This window comes from Eschrichtius robustus, chromosome 9 (assembly GCF_028021215.1).
Source record: "Eschrichtius robustus isolate mEscRob2 chromosome 9, mEscRob2.pri, whole genome shotgun sequence".
Taxonomy (NCBI): domain Eukaryota; kingdom Metazoa; phylum Chordata; class Mammalia; order Artiodactyla; family Eschrichtiidae; genus Eschrichtius; species Eschrichtius robustus.
This window is the reverse complement of record NC_090832.1, coordinates 126,109,544-126,134,431: the sequence shown is the minus strand read 5'-3', so window position 1 is coordinate 126,134,431 and position 24,888 is coordinate 126,109,544. Positions and strand designations below refer to the sequence as shown.

Genomic DNA, 24,888 nt, shown 5'->3' with positions numbered 1-24,888 from the left:
CCAGAGTGTGCTTTGCATCTTCCCTTTCAGTCTTCTCCAGCCACAACTGTTACGTCGCCTAATTCTACACCAGCTAAAACTATTGACACATCCCCTCCAGTTGATTTGTTTGCAACTGCATCTGCGGCTGTACCAGTCAGGTTAGTTCATGAGAATGCAGCGAACCGTTTATTAATTTTATGATCAGGTTTTCATTTTATTTTTGTGTACCAAACCCAAATGACTTCACAAAATGAAATGTAGTCCTAGTAAATGTGTGATATTTTGGGTTATTTTCAGGTACATAGACTAAGTTCTTCTATACTTCATACAGTTACTTAGGCTTGTACCTCTCCAAGTGTAAGGAAGACCTAAGCTGTGGAAATCACCTTGTTGCTCACACGTTTGGGAAAGGAAGTGGAAGAAAGATGCACACACTTCAGGTTCTTCTGAAATGGATGATATGGACAGTGTTTTCTGAAATTAGTTTCTTCTTGTGTGAAATTTAAAGGGTGTCTTAAAGTGGTAAGAAATGAGATGAAAGGAAGTGAAGTGAAATGAAATGCTTGTAGTTGCAGGCCAATTACTGGTGCATATGAGGAACTCAAACTCTGGTGGTAGGAAGAAACCGTCAGGATGAGCCTAATTGCTTTTTTAAAATATTTATTTATTTATTTGGTTGCACCAGGTCTTAGTTGCGGCAGGCAGGCTCCTTAGTTGTGGCTCATGGGCTCCTTAGTTGTGGCAGGTGGGCTCCTTCGTTGTGGCTCGTGGGCTCCTTAGTTGCGGCTCCAGGGATGCTTAATTGCAGCTCCAGGGCTCCTTAGTCGTGGCATGTGAACTCTTAGTTGCGGCATGCATATGGGATCTAGTTCCCTGACCAGGGATCAAATCCGGGCCCCCTGTATTGGGAGTGCAGAGTCTTATCTACTGCACCACCAGGGAAGGCCCCTTATTGCTTTCATAGTGCCTAAAGGTCAGAACAGTAGTGAGAAAGGGGGGGATGACTGTAAAATCTCTTGGCCACCTGAAATGAAGCCTCAACTCAGAGAGGCTTCCTCAGATAATAATTTTAGGTCAACTCTTTGTTTGGTTCTTTAGCCTTGAGAGCATTCTAGTCCCATCGTGTAGTATCTGTGACTCTGATTATGAATGCCCTGTATTTGGAGACTTGAATTTTGAACTGAGCAATAAAGCCCCATAATGTACGCATGTTAACTATGCACGTTACCCTCTACTTGCTTAATTCTGCTTTTATAATCACAGGCTTGGTAAAGCCGAGTCCTTTCTGCCTCTATACTAAGATAAATTGCTTCTTATAAAAGCTTTGATTCTGGTCTTAATAATAAATGTTTCCCTATTCTGGCTCTTAGACCAGTCGTATTTATGAAATAGACGTCAAAACTAGGCAAGTTTCTGGGGTCTTGAAACTTTTTTTTTTAAGCAGCAGAATCCTTTTGTCAAAAAAATATTGCTCGGAAATCTAATACGTAAAAAAGATAAAGATGGAATGGCTATTTATGAGGAGGGGTGGGGAACCTGGGACCCTGATGGCTTAGTACCTGGTCTGGCAGCCTTTAAGGCAGTGCTCCTTAAACCTGACTGTACAGTGAAACCCCTGGGGTTGTAGTAAAATGAAGACTCTGATGTAGTAGATACGGGTTAAGCCTGGGATTTTGCATTTCTAACAAGGTCCCAGGATGCTGCTACTTTGGAAACCACACTTTGCATAGCAACGCTCTAGGCTCCTCCTTGGAACTTCTATAGATGGAGGAGCTTTGAAAAGCACAGCCCCAATTGAATGAGAGTGAAAAATACGGAATTATTTTTAGGTGAGGTCTCTTATAGGCAAACTTGATGTGTTGTAGTTTAACTTAGAAAAAAGGTACAGTAGTGATTATTCATTTTAGTATTCTTTGGTTTATAAATAAATTATTCTTTTCAAGTTAAGAATTATTTACCATACTACAAAAAAAAACATACAAAAAAACTTTAGAAAATAGAGAAAAGGAAAAAAATTACCAATAATTCTCTTACCTTTAGTATTTGGAGTACGTTCCCTTCTGTCACAGCCCTCATAACCAGCATTTCAGATGCTACCCAGTGGACATAACATGTTTAAAATTCCCCCTTATTTTGAGGCATTTAGATTTTCCCTTTTAATTCCTGCTTTGGGATTTGCTGAGTGACCCATTGCTTGAAGTATAATTTAACTTTGCAAGAGCTGGCAAACGATGGCCCATAGGTCAAATCTAGCCGACTGTCTTTTTCTGTAAATAAATTTTTATTGGAACAAAGGCATGTTCATTTGCTTACATACGGCCTATGTCTTATTTCACTCTGCACTGGCGGAGTCGAATAGCGATAGAGACTGTCTGGCTCGCAGACCTAAAATTTTTAGTATCTGGCCCTTTACAGAAGTTGTTTGCCAACTCTCGGTATAGAGGAACATATGCTTTACTGCTGTACTTTACAAAATATTATTCTCTTACTGGATTTAAACTAGCCAAAATCTGTGATGTTTTCTGCATAAGTCTTTACTTAAAAAGCATCTTTACATTTTAAAATTTCAGAATCTGATTTTAAAATCATATTTTCCTTTCAGCGCTTCTAAACCATCTAGTGATCTCCTGGACCTGCAGCCAGACTTCTCCTCCGCAGGGGCGGCAGCAGCCGCGACACCAGCACCACCACCACCATCTTCAGGAGGCGCCACTGCGTGGGGGGGTGAGTGAAACCAGACAACAATGCCATTTTTCTGTTTAGTTGTTTTTATTCAGGCTGTAATTGTTATACTTACCTTCTGATTATCCAAAATGGTGCTAGAAACTCGGGGAGAAAATGTTAAGACTGGCATTGATTGATTGATTGAACTATATATTGAGAGAGCGAGACAAAGACAGAAAAAGTACCCATAATACAGTTAAAATAGTCGAGTAATCATATAGTTTTTTAGTTTAAAAGCTGGAACAATGGGAGTATTTTTTCTTCGCTGTTCTCAAATTCTGATTATTTTTAGTAATTGCTCCCTAGAGATGCAGGCCTTAGAAGATTGGGTGTTCCCATGAACTTATGAGATTACTCAGGGGCAGCATTTCGAATTTGGTTTGTTCAGATATGGTCTCCTTCATGGATTCCTTTAGACCTTAACTGGTTTTATTCACATTGTATTTGACTTCGTGAAGTTGAAATCTGGGATAGATTCTTGTTGGTGCCACAAAATATCCATACTAAACTAATTAAGAAGAATCACACCTAAATGCTTGATTTCCATTTTATTCATGGATCTTGGGGAAAAAATTAAGCTTTTATATGTTTTTAATTAAGCGTATTTAATACCAATATAAAAATTAAGTTAATTACTGCTTAATTCTCTAAGCTTCACAGAGTTGGTGTTAAATAACTTACTCGACTACATCAAACTATCAAAATAAAAAATTGTTTAAGTTTGAAAATGGCTCGTAGGAACAACCCAGAGGGAAACAACACAGAGGGACTGACACAGGAGGTGTCCCATCATATCTCCCCATAGGAACAATACTTTGGCAGCCACCCACAGATAAAAGTGCCTTTGTGGGAGCTTTGGGATCCAGGTAAAAGGTTGCAAAGCCAAAGTGGAGCGCAAGACCAAGAACAGTTGATTTGAGAAGGCAAGCCTACTCCCAGGTGGGAGGCTCGCCAACGCTGGTCCTGGCAACAGACCTGGAAACACTGCCATGCCCCTGTGGACTCACTACAGTCCTGTTTGGCCATGATCCTGCCACCAGTAACATCTGCCAAGAGACCAGGGAGGAGTGTACACACCCATGCCTTGGGTAACAGGCCTCCTGTCCTTGGTCTCAACTGTGGACCCTGAAACTGCCTGTGGCCCAGCTCCAGCCTCTCTCAGTCATGGTCCAGGAGCAGTCCTGCCTGCCCAGGGATCCAGCAGGAGACACATCTGTCTGTGCCCCCAGAGGCAGGCCCAGTGACCTTAATCCAACCTCAGATCCTGAAGCAGCCTTGTGACTAGGCTCCAGCCCCTCCCCGCCTCACTCAGGGAGCAGTCCTACCCACCCAGGGACCTTGTGGGAGACACACTCATCCATGCCCCTATGGGCAGGCCTATAGATCTTGGTCCCAACTGTGGACCTTAAAGCAACCTTTTCACTTCATTTAGCCCCACTTAGCTGCAGTCCAGGGCTAGTCTGGCGTAGCCAGAGACCCAGCAGGAGCTACACCCAAACACATACCTGGTAACAAGCCCACCATCTCTGAACCCAACTGCACATCCTTAAGTGGACCCTTGTCCCAGCTCCAGCCATACTAACCAAGGTCGTGAAGGCAGTCCTGTCCACTCAGGAACCAGGAGGCAGGAACTACACCCACCCAAGCCCCTGGTAACAGGCCCACCAACATGGGCACTACAGCAGACCCAGAAGCAGCCACATGACCCAGCCCCAACCCCACTCAACTGCAATCCCAGAGGCAGTATCATCAGCCCAGGGACCTGACAGGAGAAGGCCTTTACCTGCCAAAACCAGTGTTTAAAAACAGGAAGAGGTGTTTGCTCCTTCAGATGCACAGACACCAACACAGGGCTACACAGAATACAAAGAATCAGGCAAACAAACATGACACTGCCAAAGGAGACTAATAAATCTCTAGTAACTTACCCTAGAGAAATGGAGATCTATACATAGCCTGGTAACGAATTCAAAATAATTATCTTAAAGAAACTCAATGAAATACAAGAGAACACAAATAGGCAACAAAATTAAGTCAAGAAAACTATACATGAACAAAATAAGAAAATAGAAACCATAAAAGGGAACAAAACAGAAATTCTGAACAAAACAGAATACAATGACTGAACTGAAAAGAAAAACTCAGTAGAGAGCTTACTTGATCAGACAGAGTAAAGAATCAACAAACTCAAAGATAGAGCGTTAGAAAATAGCCAATTAAAGGAACAGAAGGGAAAAAAAGTGATGCATGCAGGACCTATGGGATGCCATAAAATGAATGAATATATGCATCATGGGAGTCCCAGAAAGAGAAGAAAGTGAGAAAGAGAAGAAAGCTTATTTAAAGAGATAATGGCTAAAAACTTCATAAATCGTGGGAGGGATATGGACATTTAAATTCATGAAGTTCAAAAGTCTCCAAGCAAGCTCAATCCAAAGAATATTACCTGAGACACAGTATATAATCAGATTGTCAGAAGTCAAAGACAAAGAGAAACTTTTGAAAGCAACAAGAGAAAAGCACCTCCTCACATACAAGGGAACCCTGATAAAGCTCTCAGCATATTTCTCAGCAGAAACCTTGCAGGCCAGGAGTAAGTAGCATGATATATTCAAAGTCCTGAAAGAAAAAAACTGCCAACCAAGAATACTATACCTGGCAAAGTTGTTCTTCAGAAGTGAAGGCGAGAAAAAGACATTACCTGACAAGCAAAATCTGAGAGAATTCATCACCACTAGACCTGTCTTACAGGAAATGCTAAAGGGATTTCTTTAAGATAAAACAAAAGGATGCTAAATAACAATGAGAAAATGTATGAAAGCACAACCCTTGAACAACATGAGTGTGAACTGTGAGAGTCCACTTATACACAGATTTTTTTTCCACTAAATATGTAATACACAACTAAACAATACATGGTTGGTTGAATCTGCAGAACTGTGGATATGGAGGACCAACTGTAAATGTATAGGTGGATTTTTGACTGCATGGGAGGTTGGCTCCCATAACCCCTTTGCTGTTCAAGGGTCAACTGTGTCAAACTCACTGGTAAAGGTAAATTTGTAGTCAAATTCAGAATTCTCTAATACTGTAAACGTGGTAGGTAAATCAGTTTTAATCCTGGTATGAAAGTTAAAAGGCAAGAGAATTTAAAATAACTAAAGCTACAGTAATTTGCTACTACATACACAGTATAAAAAGATGTAGAGTGGATAATATGTGGAAAGTAGAGAAAGGTAAAAGTGTCCATACTTTTTGTATGTGATTGAAGTTAAGTTGTTATCAGCTTAAAATAGACGGTTAAAGCTATAAGATGTTTTATGTAAGCCCCGTGGTAAACACAAAGAAAAAAACCTCTGCTAGATACTAAAAATAAAGAGAAAGGAATCAAAGCATACCACTGAGGAAAATCATCAAGTCACAAAGGAAGAGAGCAAGAGAGGAAGATAAGAACAAAGGAACTACAGAATGGTCAGAAAACAGTAAACAAAATGACAATAGTAAGTCCTTACCTATGAATACTATAAATTTAAATGGATTAAATTCTCCTATCAAATAATAGAGTAGTTCAGTGGATATTAAAAAACAAACAAACAAACAAAAAACAAGATCCAACAAGCTAGTGCCTACAAGAGACTCCTTTTAACTTTAAGGACATGCATAGGCAAGGTGAAGGGATGGGAAAAGATTTTCAGTCAAAATCTATCACAAGAAACAAAGAAAATCACTATATAATGATAAAATCAATTCATCAAGAGGATATAAACATCAAAATACCTAAATATATAAAGCAAATATTAACAGAACTGAGGGGAGTAATAGACAACCATACAGTAATAGTGGGGGGCTTCAATATGCCAATTTCAACAATAGATAGATCATCCAGACAGAAAACCAGTTAAGAAAATAGCAAACTTGAATAACAGTTTACCCCAAATGGACCTAAAAGGCATAAACAGAAAATTTCATCCAACACAGCAGAATATACATTCTCCTCAGGTGCACACAGAACATTCTCCAGGGTAGATCATATGCTGGGACACTAAAAATTTCTTAACAAATTAAAGTAAAGACTGAAGTCATATCAAGTATCATTTCTGACCTTCAGTGGTATGAAACTAGAAATCAGTAACAGAAGGAAATTTTGAAAATTCACAAATATGTGGAAATTAAATAACATAGCCAACCAATGAGTCAAAGAAGAAATCAAAAAGAAATTAAAAAGAATCTTGAGACAAAGGAAAATGGAAACACAACATATCAAAACTTGCATGATTCTGCAAAAGCAGTTCTAAGAGGGATATTTATAGCACTAAATGCCTCCATTAAAAAAAAGAAAGATCTCAAATAAACAATCTAGCTTTACATCGCACAGAACTAGATAAAGAGCACACTTAGCCAAAAGATAGCAGAAGGGAAGAAGTAATAAAGATTAGAGCAGAAATAAATGAAATAGAGACTAGAAAGACAATAGAAAAGATCAACAAAACTAAGGGTTGGTTTTCTGAAAAGATAAACAATTTCTTACAGCTAGACTAACCAAGAAAAAAAGAGCAACAACTTAAAAATAAAATTATAAATGAAAGAAGAAACATTATAGCTGATACCATATAAATACAAAGAATCATAAGAGACTACTGTGAGCAACTTATGCCATAATTGGATAACCTAAAAGAAATGGATAAATTCCTAGAAAGATACAACTGACCAAGACAGAATCATGAAGAAATAGAAAATCTGAACAGACCCATATGAAATAAGGAAATTGAAGCGGTGGTAATCAAAAACCTCCCAACAAAGAAAAACCCATGACCATATAGCTTCATGGGTGAATTCTACCAAACGTTTAAACAGGAATTAATGTCAGTCCTACTCAAACTCTTCCCAAAAAATTTAAAAGGAGGGAATACTTCCAAACTTATTTTTTGAAGCTAGTTTTACCCTCATTCCAAAGCCATATACAGATACTACAAGCACATAGCTGCAAGAATCCTTCACAAAATATTAGAAAACTGAATTCAGCAGCATATTAAAAGGGTCATACACCATGATCAAGTGGGATTTATCCCTGGGATGCAAGGATGGTTCAACATATGCAAGTGATACACACCACATTACAGAATAAAGGATAAAAATCATATGATTATCTCAATAGATGCAGAAAAAGCACTTAACAAAATTTAACAACCTTTCATGATTAAAACGCTCAACAAATTAGGTAAAGAAGGAATGTATTTCAACATAATAAAGGGCATATACGACAAGTCCACAGCTAACATGATACTTAATGGTGAAAAGCCGTAACCTTTTCCTCTAAGATTAGGAACAAGACAAGGATGCCTACTCTCTCCACTTCTACTCAACATAGTACTGGAAGTCTAAACCAGAGCAGTTAGTCAAGAAAAAGAAATAAAATGCATCCAAATAGGAAAAGAGGAAATAAAATTGTCTCTGCAGATGACATAATCTTATATGTAGAAGCCCAAAAGACTCCACCAAAAAGCTGTTAGAACGAATAAACGAATTCAGTAAAGTTCGAGATACACAATTTATGTACAAAAATCAACTGCATTTCTGTACACTAACAACAAACTATCTGAAAAAGAAATGAAGAAAACAATCCCATTTACAGCAGCATCAAAAAGAATAAAATACTTAGGAATAAATTTAACCAAGGAGGTGAAAAACCTGTACACTGAAAACTGTAAGACATTGATGAAAGAAATAGAAGATACATATAAATGGAAAGATATCCTGTGTTCATGGATTAGAAGAATTAATATTGTTAAAATGTCCATATTACCCAAAGTGATCTACAGATTCATTGCAATCCCTAGAAAAATTGTAATGGCATTTTCCCATTAATAGAAAAAAATTTTGTCTTCATACAGACCACAAAAGACACCAAATAGCCAAAGAAATCTTGAGAAAGAAAAATAAGGCTGGAGGCATCAAACTTCCTGAAATCAACCTATATTTCAAAGCTATAGTAACCAAAATGAGATGGTACTGGCATGAAAACAGACACCTCAACCAACAGAACAAGAGAATAGAGAGCCCAGAAATAAACCCATGCATATTCAGTTAGCTAACCTTTGACAAGGGTGCCAAGAATACACAACAGGGAACAGATAGTCTCTTTAATAAATGGTGTTGGGAAAACTAGATATCTATGTGCAAAAGAATGAAATTGGAACCTTTTCTTACATCATACACAAAAATTAACTCATATGGATTAAAGACTTAAATATAAGATCTGAAACCATAAAACTCCTAGAAGAAAACATAGGGAAAGAACTCCTAGACATTGATCTTAGCAGTGAATTTTTTGATTTGCCACCAAAAACACAGGCAACAAAAGCAAAAATAAGCAAGTAAGACTACATTCAAACTAAAAAACTTCTACACAACAAAGGAAACAACAAAATAAAAGTGCAGCCTATGGAATGGGAGAAAATATTTGTAAAAAAACCCAAATAACTTGATTTTAAAACAGGTAAAGGACATAAATAGACATTTTCCAAGCAAGATATGCAAATGGCCAACAAGTATATGAAAAGGTGTTCACTGTCATTAATCATTAGGAAAATGCAAATCAAAACCACAGAGATAGCACCCCACACTTGTTAGGATAACTGTTATGAAAAAGACAAGAGATAACAAGTGTTTGGTGAGGGAGTGGAGAAAAGGGAACCATTATTCATTGTTGCTGGGGATGTAAATTGGTGCAGCCATTATGGTTTATTTTTTATTTATTTTTATTTAAAATTTTTTTTTTATTGGAGTGTAATTGCTTTCCAATGTTGTGTTAGTTTCTTCTATACAACAAAGTGAATCAGCTATACGTATACATATATCCCCATATCCCCTCCCTCTTGAGCCTCCCTCCCACCCTCCCTATCCCACCCCTCTAGGTCATCACAAAGCATCGAGCTGATCTCCTTGTGCTATACCGCAGCTTCCCACTAACCATCCGTTTTACATTTGGTAGTGTATATACGTCAATGCTACTTTCTCACTTCATCCCTACTTCCCCTTCCCCCCACCGAGTCCTCAAGTCCATTCTTTACGTCTGTGTCTTTATTCCTGCCCTGCCACTAAGTTCATCAGTACCATCTTTTTAGATTCCATATATGTGCTTTAGCATATGGTATTTTTCTCTTTCTGACTTACTTCCCTCTGTATGACAGACTCTGGGTCCATCCACCTCATTACAAATAATTCAATTTCGTTCCTTTTTATGGCTGAGTAATATTCCATTGTATGTATATACCACATCTTCTTTATCCATTCATCTGTCGATGGACACGTAGGTTGCTTCCATGTCCTGCCTATTGTAAATAGTGCTGCAATGAACATTGTGGTACATGTATCTTTTTGAATTATGGTTTTCTCAGGGTCTGCCCAGTAGTGGGATTGCTGGGTCATATGGTAGTTGTATTTTTAGTTTTTTAAGGAACGTCCATACTGTTCTCCATAGTGGCAGTACAGCCATCATGGAAAAAATATAGAGGTTCCTCAGAAAATTGAAGATAGAACTGTCACATGATTCACCAGTCTCACTTCTGGATGGATGGAGATCTGCACCCCCATGTTCATTACAGCATTATCCACAATAGCCAAGATATAAAAATAACCTAAGTGTCTGTCAACAGACAAAAGGATATAAAAAAAAAAACACATTGTATATATTCAATGGAATATTATTTAGTCCTTTAAAAAGAAAGAAGTCCTCCTATTTGTTACAGTATGGATGAACATGAAGGACATTATGCTAAGTGAATAAACCAGACACAGAAAGACAAATGTGTATGATCTCACTTCTGTGTGAAATCTAAACTCATAGATGCAGAAAGTAGAAGGGTGGTTGCCAGAGGCTGGTGGTGGGTGACGGAGGGCAGGGTATGGAATTGGAAAACGTTCAAAGGGTACAAAGGGTCAGTTGTAAGATGAATAAGTTTTGGAGATCTTATATACAGTATGGTTACCATATTTAATAATACTGTATCGTATACTTAAAATTTGCTAAGAGAGTGAATCTTAAGTATTTGCACTACAAAAATACAGTAACTATGTGAGATGATGGATGTGTTAATTTGATTGTGGTCATCTTTTCATAATGTATATGTGTATCAAATCATCACATTGTGCATCTTAAATATATACAGTTTTTATATGTCACTTATACCTCCATAAACCTGAAGGGGGTGGGGAGAAACAGCACTGGTAAAAGACATTAACTGACTGATGAGGAAACCGGTAAGACGATAAAGCTTGGCTCAAAGAGCGTTTTGAGGAACTGGGTATTTATAGATGTTTGAAAGGAAATGTTAAAATAAGATGGCTAGGTTAAGTACAAAACTGGTTAATGTCCAGTAGAGCAGTAAAAATCATGGCTTGAGGTTATCTTTTCTCCCAGACAGAGCATCACTAGCAGACAAAAACTGTAACTCAGTATATCATTTCAGAATCAGAGTCCTTAATTAACAGTTAAATTGCAGCATCAAATGAAGATACATTTCCACAGGTAATTAAATAATCCTTGGGTGAGTTTGGTAAACATTGGCAATATAACATCAACACTACCTGCTATAATCTCTTGGTTTTATTTCCAAGTTTTTGTGGTAACAAAATAAACAAAAATAACTACTTGTGAAACAAAGTTGCTAACTATATTTACAAGCATTTAAATATTGGCGCTTTTCCATTTAAATACTTAAAACTTCTCCTTTGTTGAAATGTTCAACTCCTAAGCCTATAGCTATCATTTTTTTAATAAAAATTTTCTTTCAACTACACTTAACTTTATTAAATTTCAATTGGTAAAGGAAAATATTTTTGTTGAAGAGATTTTATAAGGGCCTTCTGGTTTTCATGTTTTTTCATTCTGAGCTTCATCTTTCAGAAATGTTTGATTATTTCAGTTTACTAATAATTTTCATTGCCACAGTATCTTATACAGTGTATCATGTTTTCCTATTTATTTAAGAATGCTTCAAATCCAAATCCTTAAATCAGGCTTTCTCTGTCATAAAATTCATATAAATGACTTTCATAGAACTTTTATAATTTAAAATTTAGTATTAATTATAAATTTGTAGGGTTATACAGAATTTTTTTCAGTATTATATGAATGTGTTAACTCTAATTCTCTCAACTAATTAAATCAGTAGATTGTTCACACTGTAATTTTTAGAACTTATTAAACATTTAGTTGTTTAGTGATTTAGAACTTAAATGAATAAACAGTGAAATTGTAAACTGTCTCCTTTCACTGTATTCTCCAGCATCAAATTGAAGAGAAATTGTGTCTTTTTTGTTTGGTTGGTTGGTTTGGCACCAAAATAATAATAAATGAAAAAGAAAAACCCTTGGTGAAATCTTTTTAAATTGCATTGTAACATTTTTATTTATATTCATCTTCAAGTACTTTTTGCTAAGACACATAATATTATAAGGAATAAGTTATAATAACCAACTTTATTATAACACATTTCAGTCTTGTTAGGAATAAATAACTATTGATGACTGAAACACTGAGGTGTCAGTGGATATAGAAGAAAGCAGATTAGTGTGCTTTTAACCAGGGCTGTGCAGTGTGGACCCGCAGTTTGTGCCTTGCCCAAAGGCAGGGCGAGAGGCCTGAAATCCAGCCTGCTTTCTGCTAGCCAAGCTGTGGGCTTTTTTCGTCCTTGAGGAAGAAGTGCTTTTCCTGTTCCAACCTGCTGGCCCAACGGGAGCACTTTTTTATAATTAGTACAAAACACATTATAGTGTATCAAAATGTTGGCTTAGGGCCTGATGGTTAGTATTAGTCTTTTGTCTCAACAAAATATCTACAGCTCCTTTCATAGCAGTAGAAAAGTCAGCTGGGGAGAAAAATACTAATAAGTAAATTCTCTCATTCCTAAGCAAAACAGGAAAAATTATAAGCCTTAAGAAATTCAAGTAGGGAATTCCCTGGTGGTCCAGAGGTTAGGACTCAGCTCTTTCACTGCCAGGGCCCGGGTTCAGTCTCTGATCGGGAAAAATAAGATCCCACAAGCCCGTGCACATGGCCAAAAAATTAAAAAATAAAATACGTATCTTACTTAAAAAAAGAAATTCAAGTAAACTAGTGAAATATGAAATTGATAAATGTTACCTTCAGTTTACATTTATCCTATAGATACCCAGTCGTATTTGAAGAGGATGCTAAATTGTTACCAATATGTTTTGGCTCATTTGACTAAGCAAAAAATTAAATACATAAAACCACTTTCTCAGTCTTGTTTGATAAGATCAAGCCACTTCACTATTATTGTAGTTTATTTGAATTTTGTGTAACTAGATGGTAAAATGCAAACTCTAAAACTCTTTAGACCTATTTGGATGTTCTTATCCGACCACAGTGATAGTAAGAGGATTTCATTTTCAAATGACTGTGGCCACATCAGTTGTTTACAGATTTCTCTTGGGGGTTCTGAGTACGGATGAATATTGCCATTTTACGGGACATATTGTAAAGGATAGTATTTCTTGTCATTGGTGTAAACCAAATTTTAGCAAATTCATATTTTAGTAAATTTAATTTAAATAGTGCGTATTCCATGTGGCATTCTGCCAGCCAGTAATGAACCTGGAAGAATACAGAGTGTTTTTAACATCCCTACCTTTCTCCCCATAAAAGGGAGAGTGTTTTTTTCCTTCATAATAAATTCATCTCTCTGCACAAACAAATGAGTGTGTGTGTGTTGTATTTCTATGCATGTTAGAAGTGGAAAATGCGTAATTTTTTATTGTAAATGCTTGAAGTGAAATTTCTGCTTTTTGAGAAATACAGAATTACTGCTAGGGTTTAATTAGAGTTAATAGACTTAATAGAAGTTAATTTACACATGCTGGAACGCTCATCAATATTATGTGATCACATGACTTTAATAGTTTCCATGAGAAATATTAGCTACAGTACAAGCAGTTTTTGTGACCCATATTACCATTTGCTTGTTAATTAGATCTGGGGGGGCACATCTGCAGGCTGTCTTCAAACACATTCATGTGTACACACACACACACACACACACACACACACACACATACACATGCTCTCTCTGAAAGATTTATAGAAGCTTTGAAATTCACAGTCCTATAATAAAAAATTATTATTTAACTTAAATGTTAGTTATTGCTATTTTTTTATTGAAGTATAATTGACATGCAACATTATATTAGTTTCAGGTGTACAACATAGTGATTCAACATTTATACACATTGTGAAATGATCACCACAATAAGGCTAGTTACCATCTAAGCTATTGCTATTATTAACTTTTATTATCGAGCATTTGATATGTTCTTGGTATGGGCGAGCACTTAAGTATATTAACACATTTAATCTTCATAAAAACCTGAAAAGTTCAGCTCCATCTCACTGCACAGTATGTATTTCCTTGTTAATTTAGTTGTAGTTCTGTTTCCTTGGTTACAGGGAATATTTTCTAGCAATTTCTGTAATACAGACAACTCTGATTATGTACTACTTGCAAATGGATTGAACTCTTATGCTGAAGTGGGGTTTTTTTGTATAGTTTAATCCTCTATAAAAAGTAGCAGTTTTGAGAATATTTAATAACCATCCTCATCATCTTGTAATAGGAACTTGCTTTTATAGTAGAGAAAATTTTGCATAAAACAAGGAATATATAACATAAATTATATTTCATCTAGAAAATTAAGACTTTGGAGACTAACACCTGTGGTTTCCAAGAGTGGAAAAAATTTTCAACATCAGTTATCCACCAATATGCTTAATCATTGTACATTTTCCTAGGAAATTTTACTTTCCGTCTTCCATCATATAATTCTCCTCACCCTCCATCTGAACAAAACACTAGTAAAGAGCAAGGAACTAATATTTTAATCTTTCGTACTTCTTTTTAAAATCTTTTTAACTCTCTCTCCTTCTAGTACACATAAACAGTCTTCTCCTTTCTCACTTACCAAATGTATGAAATAAATTACTCATCCCCTGTGATAGACTATGGGAGGTCTGGAAGCTGTTAAATCACATGGCTCTCAGCTCTTCTGCTAAATCACACTGCAGCTTGAAGTAGCCATTGATAAGGGCAGGGCTAGGGAGAGCCCCACCAATGCCAGGAGAAGAGAGAATCCAAGTCTCTCTGGCTTCTGATGACCCACTTTGGTTTCTAATTAATATTTTTAGGACTTAGGACTGTAGAGTAACAGTTGTATTGGGCCAGGTCCCGTTGGCCTGAGGAATGATGGGAAGGACCTTCTACTTCTCAGGATTTGGGACCTGGACACCTAACAGCAGAAAATACCCTAGCCCTACGTCAGCTATTCACTAGGCGTACATTCTAAAATTTAAAAACTATTTCTAATGTCGAGAACTCTGTGTGCTATAATTTCCTAATGTTGCTATGAAATATGTAAGATTTAGTTTTAGGAAGAGCCTTGATTATCTTAGTGGATCTGTAGAGTGCTTTACCTCATATTTATTGGGTTCACAAATTACATAGTTAAATTAACGTGATAATTTATTTCTTCTAGTTTTGTTGAGACATAATTGATGTACAGCACTGTAAGTTTAAGGTGTCCAGCATAATGATTTGACTTGCATACATCATGAAATGATGACCACAATAAGTTTAGTGAACATCCATCATTTCATAGAGATACAAGATTAAAGAAATAGAAATTTTTTTCCCTTGTGATGAGAAGTCTTAGGATTTACTCTCTTAATGACTTTCATATATAACATATATAACATGGTGCTGATTATGTTTATGATGTTGTATATTATACCCCTAGTACTTTTTAATCTTATAACTGGAAGTTGGTATGTTTTCACTGCCTTCATCAAACTCCTCCTTCACTTTTCCCCTGCCTCTGACAACCACAAATCTGATCTCTGTTTCTATGCATTTGTTTGTTTGTTTGTTGTTTTGAACTATAATTGACCTACAACACTGTTAGTTCCCATTACACAACATAGTGTTTCAGTATTTCTATACATTTCAAAATCATCACCACCATAAGTCTAGTTACAATCCGTCACCATACAAAGATTGTACCTATTAATGACTGCATTCCCCACAATACATTTCATCCCCATGACTCATTTATTTTGCAACTGGAAGTTTATACCTCTTAATCTCCCTCGCCTATTTCTCTCCTACCCCCCAACCCCTCCCCTCTGGCAACCACCTGTTTGTTCCCCAAATCTGTGATTCTGCTTCTGTTTTGTTGTGTTTGTTCATTTGGTTTGTTTTGTAGATTCCACATATAAGTGAAATCATACAGTATTTGTCTTTCTCTGACTTATTTCACTTAGCATAATCCTCTCTAGGTCCATTCACATTGTTGCAAATGGCAACTATGGCTAAGTAATATTCCATTATCTATATGTAGACACACACCACATCTTTATTCATCTAGTGACGGGCACTTAGGTTGCTTCCATATCTTAGCTATTATAAATAATGCTACAGTGAACATAGGGATGCATGTATCTTTTCTAATTAGTGTTCTGATTTTCTTTGGATAAATACCCATGAGTGGAATTGCTGGATCACATGGTAGTTCTATTTTTAATTTTTTGAGGAATCTGTATACTGTTTTCCATAGTGGCTGCACCAGTTTACATTCCCACCAGCAGTGCATGAGGGTTCCCTTTTCATCACATTCTCACCAACACTTGTTATTCATTGTCTTTTTGATAATAGCCAGTCTAGCAGGTGTGAGGTGATATCTCACTGCAGTTTTGATTTTAATTTCCCTGATGATTAGTGATGTTGCACATCCTTTCGTGTGTCTGATAGCTATCTTGTATGTCTTCTTTGGAAAAGGTCTACTCAGGTCCTTTGCCCATTTTTTAATCAGGTTGTTTGCTTTTTTGATGTTGAGTTGTATGAGTTATTTGTGTATTTTAGATATTAACCCCTTGTTGGATATATCATTTTCAAATATCTTCTCCCATTCAGTAGGTGGCCTTTTCATTTTGTTGATCATTTCCTTCACTGTGCAAAAGCTTTCTAGTTTGATGTAGTCTCATTTGTTTTTGCTTTTGATCCCCTTGCCTGAGGAGACGTATTCAGAAGAATATTACTAAGACCAATATCAAAGAGTGTACTGCCTATGTTTTCTTCGAGAAGTTTTATGGTTTCAGGTCTTACATTTAAGTCTTTAATCCATTTTTAACTTATTATTATACATGGTGTGAGATAGTCCAGTTTGATTCTTTTACCTGGAGCTGTCCAGTTTTCCTAACATCATTTATTGAAGAGGCTGTCTTTTCCCCATTGTATATTGTTGCCTTCTTTGTTGTAGATTAATTGCCATGTAAGTGTGGATTCGCTTTCTGATAGTTCACTCAGTGTATAGAAACTCAACAGATTTCTGTATATTAATTTTGTATCCTGCAACTTTACTGAATTCATTGTGAGGTCTAGTCGTTTTTTTGGTGGCATCTTTAGGATTTTCTATGTATGGTATCATGTCTTCTGCAAAGAGTGACAGTTTTACTACTTCCTTTCCAATTTGGATTCCTTTCATTTCTTTTTCTGATTGTATGATTGCTATGGCTAGGAGTTCCCATGCTATGTTGAAGAAAAGTGGCAAGAGTGGGAATCTTTCCCTTATTCCTGATCTTAGAGGAAAAGCTTTCAGCTTTTCACTGTTGAGTATGATGTTAGCTGTGGGTTTGTCACATGTGGCCTTTATTATGTTGAAGTATGTTCCCTCTATACCCCCTTTGTTGAGAGTTTTTGTCATAAATGGATGTTGAATTTTGTCAGAAGTTTTTTCCACATCTATTGAGATGATCATATGAGTTTTATTCTTCAGTTTGTTATATCACATTGATTTGTAGGCATTGAACCATCCTTGCATCCCTGAGATAAATCCCACTTGATCATGATGTATGCTCCTTTTACTGTATTGTTGGATTTGGTTTGCTAATAGTTTGTTGAGGATTTTTGCATCTATGTTCATCAGTGATATTGGCCTGCAATTTTCTTTTTTTGTGATATCTTTGTCTGGTTTTGGATCAGGGTGATGCTGGCCTTGTGGAATGAGTTCGGAAGTGTTCCTTCCTCTGCAGTTTTGGAGTAGTTTCAGAAGGATAAGTGTTAACTCTTCAATAAATATTTGGTAGAATTCACCTGTGAAGACATCTGGTCCTGTACTTTTGTTTGTTGGGAGTTTTTCTTATTACTGATTCAATTTCATTACTGAACTGTTTGTATTTTCTATTTCTTCCTGATTCAGTATTGGGAGATTGTCCATTTCTTCTAGGTTGTCCATTTTTTTGGCATATAATGGCTTGTAGGACTCTCTTATGATCCTTTGTATTTCATGGTGTTGGTTGTAAGTTCTCCTTTTTCATTTCTGATTTTATTGATTTGGATCCTCTCTCTTTTTTTCCTTGATGAGTCTGGCTAAAGGTTTATCAATTTTGTTTATTTTTTCAGAGAACCAGCTCTCAGTTTCATTGATCTTTTCTATTGCTTTTTTTAGTCTCTATTTCATTTATTTCTGCTCTGATCTTTGTGATTTCTTTCCTTCTTCTAACTTTCTTGTTTGTTTGTTCTTCTTTTTATAGTTCTTTTATGTGTAAGGTTAGGTTGTATTTGAGATTCTTCTGGTTTCCTGAGATAAGCTTGTATTGCTATAAACTTCCCTCTTAGCCTTGTTTTTGCTACTTCCCATGGATTTTGGATCACTGTATTTTCATTTTCATTTGTCTCCAGGTATTTTTTTATTTCCTCTTTGATTTCTTCAGTGATCCATTTGTTTAGTAACATATTGTTTAGCCTCCATGGGTTTGTGTTTTTTGAAGATTTTTCTTGTAGTTGATTTCTAGTCAAGGCATTTTGGTTGGAAAAGATGCCTGATATGATTTCAGTCTTCTTAAATTTACTGAGACTTCTTTTGTTGCCCAGCATATGATCTATCCTAGAGATTGTTCCATGTGCTCTTGAAAAGAATGTGTATTCTGCTGCTTTTGGATGGAATGTTTATATACATAAATTTATATATTAAATATATATATATATATATATATATATATATATATATATATATATATACACACACACACACACATATAAGTCCATCTAATCTAATATGTAGTTTAAGGCCAGTGTCTCCTTATTGATTTTCTGTGTGGATCTGTCCAATGATGTAAGTGGGGTGTTAAAGTCTCCTACTCTTACTGTGTTACTGTCAGTTTCTCCCTTTATGTCTGTTAATATTTGCTTTATGTATTTAGGTGATCCTATGTTGGGTACATATATATTTACAATTGTTATATTTTCTTCATTAATTGATTCCTTTATCATTGTGTAATGTCTTTCTTTGTCTCTTGTAACAGTCTTTAAAGTCATTTTGTCTCACTTAAGTATTGCTACCCTGACTTTCATTTCCATTTACATAGACTACTTTTTTCCATCCCCTCACTTTCAGTCTGTATGTCTTTATATCTAAAGTAATTATTTTTAATGTCAAATTTATGTTTCTCAGTCTTTTAAATGTCTTCTAGAACTTTTGGTTTACTGAGTTCCCATATGGCTTTTAAGGCTCTGAAAAAAATAGCTCCCTAATGAGTTTTGATAAAGTTTCTTCATGATTAAAATAGATTTCCAGTAACATCCATGAATTTGAATGTGATCCCTGAGATGTATCACATGACTGAGAGCAGAAGAATGCCATTGGACACTCTATAAATGTTTAACCTAAAGTCATAGTACAGTTAAAAATAATCCCTCCTAGGCTTTTTATTCAGAATGCCAACTGTAATCCCACTCTTGGTCACTAAGTCTGAACCTCCCAATGGAATGCTGACCTCAGAAGGGCTGAAAAGTTTTGATGCTGTATAATCTCTCACATTCTTCTTAAAAATAATTTTCATATGTTGTCACATAATGTTTATAAATATAGAGATTATATATTGAACTGAAAAACACCTGGTAACGTGAAACTTACGAAGAAGAAAATAGGTTAGAGTTTCTTTTTTCTGACCCCTAAACTTGCATTCAGCTTAGTATGTTCCACAGTCAAACTAGAGCCACTATAAAGCCTCTATTCATGCTCTGGTATGACACATCAAATAAAGAAGATCGATAAAATTCAATTAACTATGGTTTCTTCAGAATTGACAATTACAGTATAATGAAATCAACCAAAGCAGATGAAATGGTAAATCTGATAAGAAATCAATTGAGTTTGTCAAAGTTGTTTAGACCTAACTTAAGGTAAGTCTCTTGACCTCCCTTGCTCTCAGTTTTCCCATCTATGAAGTTGGAAAGTTGATCTAGAGGATCTCTAAGGTCCATTCCGGCTCAAAAGTTCCATGATAATAATAGGTAATACATTTATTTTTTAAATTTCAAATGGTCCAGAAAGGTGCATAAAGCTAAAATTTCTTCAGTTAGTGCCTCACCCTGCTTGGACATTGGTGTGGTTGAAAGTTTCAGCTTTATCTCTTATTTCTTCATATGCTGACCCATGGACATCGATAGACCTCTTGGGAGAGGGTGAGTAAAACTTTATTTGTAAGCCTCTGTTTCGAGAGACTTCCATATCTTAATATCTGTCCTCACTTTGATCATTTGGAGCCTGGTATATCTTTTGTCCTTTCCTTTTCTTCTCTTCCATTTGTTCTCTGTCTCTGGTGCGACATAGATTCTCTGGCTGCACTTTCCTCTGTTCCCTCCGAAGCACAGATTTCAGATCCATTCGCACCAGAACCTACTCCTCCTGCTACAACTGCTGAAATTGCAACTACTTCAGCCTCTGCCTCAACTACTACAACTGTCACTGCTGTCACTGCTGAAGTGGATCTCTTTGGAGGTTAGTCAGTCACATCACTTTTCTTTCATTTTCCTTCCAGGATTGCTAAAATTACCGCAACGTTAAAGCATTTAAAATCTTTTACATGATAGAACATGGCAGATAGATAGAACATGATAGAACATGCATGGCAGAGTGTTTAAGTACTTTTAAAACGTTTATTCATATATATTTATCTTTGCTCAATTTGTCAACTTCATATTCATTTAATTTTAGTGATTATAGAGCAAAGGTTGCAAATGCTTTGGACCTATTCAATTTTCTACTTTTTGTGAAGTTAGGATTTAAGTTGCTATTAGAACTCCTGTCCCGTATATGCTCCAGCCCTGCAGTATCTGTAAGAGTGGTACCAGATCTTTCTATCATATTTAGAATTGGCTTTTTGGAATTTTTTTAGATTTGAACTAGCTGAGAGAAAAAAATGTTTGGGGAAAATGGGAGGAGAAATCCTGGCCTAAGTTATTTTTTAAGATTTAGGACAAAAAAAAATCACCTAAGTGGAGTTCAGATCTAGAGGTCTCTGAAGAGAGTTTAGGGATATGTCCATTTTTGCAACTTTTTAAGCTTGTTCTGTCCAAGCAAAAACTTGGATCATCTTTGGCTTCAGAACTTTGAGAGATCATTGGAGTCGGCACTTGCACCGCTGATTGAAAACAGGTTTATATCAGACTTTGAAATGATTGTCTGAAAATATTTTTTCCGTGCAAATGTAAATTCTGACACAGAGTTGATTTACAGCTGTAAGCTTGAGTCAAATATCCTACACTCTGTCAATATAATATGCCTGGACCTGTTGAACCATCTGAAACCAGTTTATTTACATCTTCCCATTTTGAGTGGTGCTAATGTCCAAACCTGGAGAAGTGCTCATTACACATGTGTACATTGAACAGTGTTATAGTCATCATAGTTTTGTGTTTCTTCGTTACAGTATAACATCTTTCCCAGGGCATTTTGAGAATATGGTGAAGAAATTGGAGAAAGCAAATGATAAGGGGTGGGGGCAGGAGAGATTTGGCAGGCTCTGGTGGAGTTAACGTATTCCCCTGGGAACATACACTTACACACTGTCACATACCACTGTGCTACATGCCGTGCCCCAGTCTCTGAGGCTTGCCAACATTGTCTAAGACAAGGAATACTCAACGGGACACAGCATCATTGCCTCTGTTTCATGCGAGGAATTTGCTCCTGCCTTGCTGCACTGCCATTCTGTTGCTCTTCCAAATCTATTGTAGGAGAAATCCGGTTTTTTTGTTTGTTTTTGAAAGTAGGAGAAGGGATTTGCATACTCTTGAATAATTTATTATGAGGAGTCATCCACTAGAGAAAGTTAGTTTTTCAGTTATGCCTCTGTAACTTTTGAGACCAGAAATTAAAGTATTAGCTTAAATTTATAAAACCAACTTCTTCACCCCATCCTTCCTACCTCCATTATTGGTCTTGAGTATGGATGGTTTCTCATAGGCTTATGTTAAGAGAAAAATTCAAGGAAAATATGGACAGCTTGGATAACAATTTTGTACGTAAGCATTTCTATTCCTTTAGCTGTTTAGATTTTTGTTTCTCAGTCCATTTTAAGGAGCTTAATTGCCTATAAGAAATCAGTCAACTCCATCTTGCTTCTCTCATGGTCCTGCCTAAGATATTTCTTGGAAATATTCTTTGTGCCATTATGCTGTTTGTGTTAATCATTTATTACTGCTTTGACGACAGTCATCAAGCAGAAGAACCTGTATGTTTGAAAATATTTTCATGATGTCAGTCTTTCTACCCCGAAATACAAATTTAAAAGGTCAGTACTGTAGAAAATCATATAATTTAATGCCAAAGAATGGAGGCTCTCCTTTAATTTCACCAATATCCTTTCTAGTCATCTGGCTGGAGGATAAGTAAAGATGAGGACATCTGCAAATCTCATCACAATTATTTTTACTAATCTTTATAGTTCTGTAAACTGTCTCCCGGCCTCTGAGAGCTGTGAAATCTCTATCCTTTATGTTCAGAAATCTATATGTGTCACTGTCTGTCTTGTAGTTTTCAGTGATACTCCCTGATTTCTTTCGTGTTCTTTATGGATTTATAAGGAATCATTTAGAGGTAAGATTTTAAATTAAAACTTAAACTAAAATCTCTTTGGTCGTGTTGTGTGGCCATTTTTTTAAAATTTTGTATCTCTAAAATGGGCAAGTGGTAGAATTTTTGAATAATAAGAGCACCAGTTCTTTCATTTATATGACTTTACAGTATGCCCCTTTGAGGTTTTATGTAGCATATATAGCAGTATTAAGTAGATTTCTTTAGAAATAAGCTTAATGAGTTTTAATTTCTGAATAATGGCTAATTGTTTAATTTCAGGAATATGAAATACTGAAATGTTAAATTTTTCTGTGTATTTTAGTCTTGTATTTTCATTACAAATTTGAAAAATATGGAGTGTCTGTTATTTTAAAATACTCAGATTGATACCCACATAATGTTTTAGTCGTTTCAATGTAAGTCATTACAAAAAAATTTTTAGAAACATTATATTTACTAAATGCTTATTTTTTTAAAGGGAACTTTTAAGAAATGAAATCTGCCTTCTGCCTTCTGTGGTCAGGCAGAACAGGACTGCAAGGCAGTGTTATGCTTTAAAAATTTAGTAAAACTTAGATACTGATAAAGATAAAACACAAAATCCTTAAAAGCATTCTGTTTTTCATTGATGTAAACTCTACTAACAACAGCACGTTAGTTTGTAACAATACAGTTTTTTTCTAAGCAGTGCAATGCTAAATTGATGCTAATTCCTCTGCATGTTCACCAGGGTACCCTTTCAGTCAACTGTGTTAATTTGTGAGCAGGCCTCCATGATGGTAGGCTGTGAGCACAGAACCAAGTGGCTGGAAAACCAAAGAACTTGCCTCCCAAACCTGACTTCATTTGAACAAATTGGTTAACAAACCAAGTTAATCAATCTTCCTTAAAACCAATACTTAAATATAAGCACCTACAACTAGATTTCATGTAAGAGTCTTACAATCTGGGACCTTTGGGGAAGAAAATGGACTGGAATGGGGACCCTTGGGCTCAAGACGCTGAGAATGATTGAAACTTTTGTGCCGAGTACGTGATTTAAAGATGGTGTGTGTGCCTGGAGAAGACAGGGAGAGGAGTTCAGGCTGGAGAAGACAATAGCAGTAAGAAATTTTTACAAAGGTAGTCAGTCACATGATAAAAAGTGAGGGAGAAAATTCTTCCTAGATTTCCAGAAGGAAGAGAAGGCTAGTCTGCAGCAGTGTCAGAGACTGGTTTGCTGGGTAAGGCTGGACTGAGTCCATAACAGTAGAAAAGCAGGAACATGCATTTCCTGGAAGTAGCACTGGTTGGTAATTGGCAGAATGTAGACCTGAACTGCAAATGGGTAACAAGGGAAAGAGAACTAGATTGGAGATGACTTTAGCTTTCAGTGCTGGAAGGATAATGCTGCCATCGATGATGAAAGAAAGCTGAGTAGCTAAGAAGTTTTGCTGTTTTTTTAAACAAAATCAAAATTATATTATTATCTCTGACAGTCCCGGGGGTTCTAGTGGGCTCAGCTGGACGGTTGTCTCTCAGGGTCCCTTTCGTGGCTACAGTCAGACAGAGGCTGTGGGGCTGGGATCATCCAGTCTCACTTGTTCACATCTCCATCAAATGGCCTGGGAAGACTTAGCAGCTGGGGGCTGGAGCAGCTGGGGCTCCTTTGTTTAAGAGAAGTGTTGACAGTTGATGAGTTAAGTTTACAATGTTTAGTTTCAGAGAAGCATTAAAAGGAGATGTCTTGCTGACCGGGGATGGAGGGACACCACCTCTCCTAAAGATATAGCTACAAATATGGGTTTCACCTACGTACACAGAAATTAAGGAGGCCAGCCTGTGAATATTTGTTTGAACTCTAGCGCTGATATAACTGGTACTTATTCCATCCTACAAGGAGGGAACAATATAGTAGAATGTGGCACAGTTCATAACAGTAGAGTGGTCAAACACCCAAACCTCCGTCAAACAACTTACAGCCAAATCCTGACTCCGCCACTTGCCGGACCTTGGTCACATCCTCAGACTTTACAAGTTTCTGTTCTCTTACCTACAAAGTGGAGATGATAAAACCTATATCACAAGAAAGTTGTAGGAATTAAATTTAATAACGCAAATAAAATATTTACACAGCGACTGGCACATAAATAGTGACTGCTATTACTGTTTCTATTACTTCCAATGGCATTACCCTCAGTCCCAAATTTTCTAAGAATGAAAAGAAAGAAAACAGACCTGACCTGTGGCAAAATATTTTCAGCCCTCCCAACC

General features: G+C 36.4%; 1 protein-coding gene across 9 annotated transcripts in view; it reads left to right on the top strand.

Annotated features, from left to right (window-relative positions):
* Positions 1 to 24,888, top strand: part of SNAP91 (synaptosome associated protein 91) — a 155,135-nt gene that overhangs the window by 91,471 nt on the left and 38,776 nt on the right. For 8 of the 9 annotated variants that reach the window (XM_068551699.1, XM_068551698.1, XM_068551695.1 and 5 more), the window contains exons 12-15: positions 31 to 140; positions 2,585 to 2,706; positions 20,226 to 20,240; positions 20,389 to 20,556. In XM_068551699.1, coding sequence (XP_068407800.1) covers positions 31 to 140; positions 2,585 to 2,706; positions 20,226 to 20,240; positions 20,389 to 20,556 — 415 coding nt within the window. The remainder of the gene's footprint in view (positions 1 to 30; positions 141 to 2,584; positions 2,707 to 20,225; positions 20,241 to 20,388; positions 20,557 to 24,888) is intronic. The other variant, XM_068551700.1, reaches the window with a different exon arrangement.